General features: G+C 51.1%; 1 protein-coding gene across 1 annotated transcript; it reads right to left on the bottom strand.

Moving 5' to 3' along the window:
- Positions 1–826: 826 nt before the first annotated feature.
- On the bottom strand, positions 827–1,219 carry CEND1 (cell cycle exit and neuronal differentiation 1; the record flags this gene model as incomplete). Its single annotated transcript, XM_079537645.1, has 1 exon — positions 827–1,219. The coding sequence occupies one exon, from the start codon at positions 1,217–1,219 to the stop codon at positions 827–829; it is 393 nt and encodes a 130-aa protein (XP_079393771.1).
- Positions 1,220–1,619: the final 400 nt, after the last annotated feature.

The raw sequence follows: 1,619 nt of genomic DNA on the forward strand, positions 1-1,619 counted from the left end.
TAGACCTGAGGTACTCACCAGTAAAACCAGGCTGCTCCCCAGTGCTGGGAATTTGTTTCCATTTCCAAGATGTGGAGGAGTCACAAATCCCTGCTACTGTCACAGGCGAGGAATCACTCAAGGACAGATGGATCTTTCCAGTGACCTTGATCAGGGTTTGCCTGGCATGATGCAGGTCAGTGTTATTTTTCATGGGGTCCCAGCTCCTGTCCACCCCTGAAACCAGCCTGTGTTTCCCTTTTTCCCTACCTTCTCATGTACAGAAAGGCCATAGCTTCAGTGGAAAAATACCAGCTGAACAGACTTATCCAAAGCCCCAAGAAATTAACACAAAGAAACCACACTTTGCCCCACACACAGGGACAAGTGAACTGGGTCTTCTCACTAGGCTCCATCTCTTCCCTCAAAACAAACTGAACAAAAAAACCAAAACACAAAGCAGGGACTCTGGATGGGACAAAGAACACTTTGGACTTGAAAACAGGGGACTGCAGGAGAAGTGGGGGTGGCTCCCAGGGAGGACAGCAGGGGAGGGGAGGGGACACCGTCATTTACACCAATCAGGAGAAGCTGTAATCTATACACAGTGGTATAAGCCAAGGTATATTACATGAAAAGAACACACTGAGTGCATGGAGTTACCCACATCGGGTCAAACTGGCACAGTGGTCTTGAACAAGACCCTTGGAGTTGCAGTTGGTGTTTGACATTGACCTATCTAGCTCGCTCTCTCTATATAGATATGTATAGAATTTGTGTGCATGCATTTGTCTCAAAAGGAGCTGTACAGCCAGGCTGGGTTTCTCAGCCCACCCTGTCTCGGTCTTCATTTTTTCCGGGCGAGGAACGCCACTCCCACAATCACCGCCAGCGCCGCCACCGCCACTCCTCCAACGATGATCAAGGGCTTCATGTTGTCGAAGATGCTGCCCGGTGACTCCTCGGAGCCATTTCCCTTGTGGTCAGAGTCAGGGGACTGGCCAGTGGCCTCTTGTGTCTCCGTGGCGGCTGCACTGGGTTTCAGGTTGCTGTGGTTGTTCACAACAGCAGCATCGCTGCCTGCCTTCTTGGGAGCAGTGGCAGGATTAGGCTGTTCTTTGGGGGTATCCTTCTTGTCTGCGTTCGTAGCAGGCCCAGGGCTGGGCTTTTCTGGCTTTCCAGAGCTGGGGGCCTTGGCATCGGGTTTGTTTCCACTTCGGATGTTACCCTTGGAATCCATCCCTGTGAGTGCTGCAGGTGGTCTGGACGCCAAGCACAAGGGAGGCAGTCCTAGGTCTTCTTTGCCTTTTCCTTGCTCCTGAGTGAAATAGGAGCCACAAGAGCGGGACAGCTCAGTGCCTTGGGATGATGTTCACGCTGGTGGTGTCCTACCTGGACATGATACAGCACCTGGAAGAGAAAGGAAAGCGATGAGAGCTGGGTGAAGAAGACAGAACGAGCTACTGGCATCCCGCCTGAAGAGGAGAACTAAACTGTGAGAGCTGTGAGCTGTAGTCAAAATATCTACTGTAGTGCCTGCACTTGAGAGAACACCAAATACATCACACCAACCTTCACTGAAGTCTGCTGCAGCTACACTCCATTTACAGGATAAATCCCTAGCTGTATGCAGTGTCCTT

Source organism: Tetrao urogallus, assembly GCF_951394365.1.
Source record: "Tetrao urogallus genome assembly, chromosome: 6".
NCBI lineage: Eukaryota > Metazoa > Chordata > Aves > Galliformes > Phasianidae > Tetrao > Tetrao urogallus.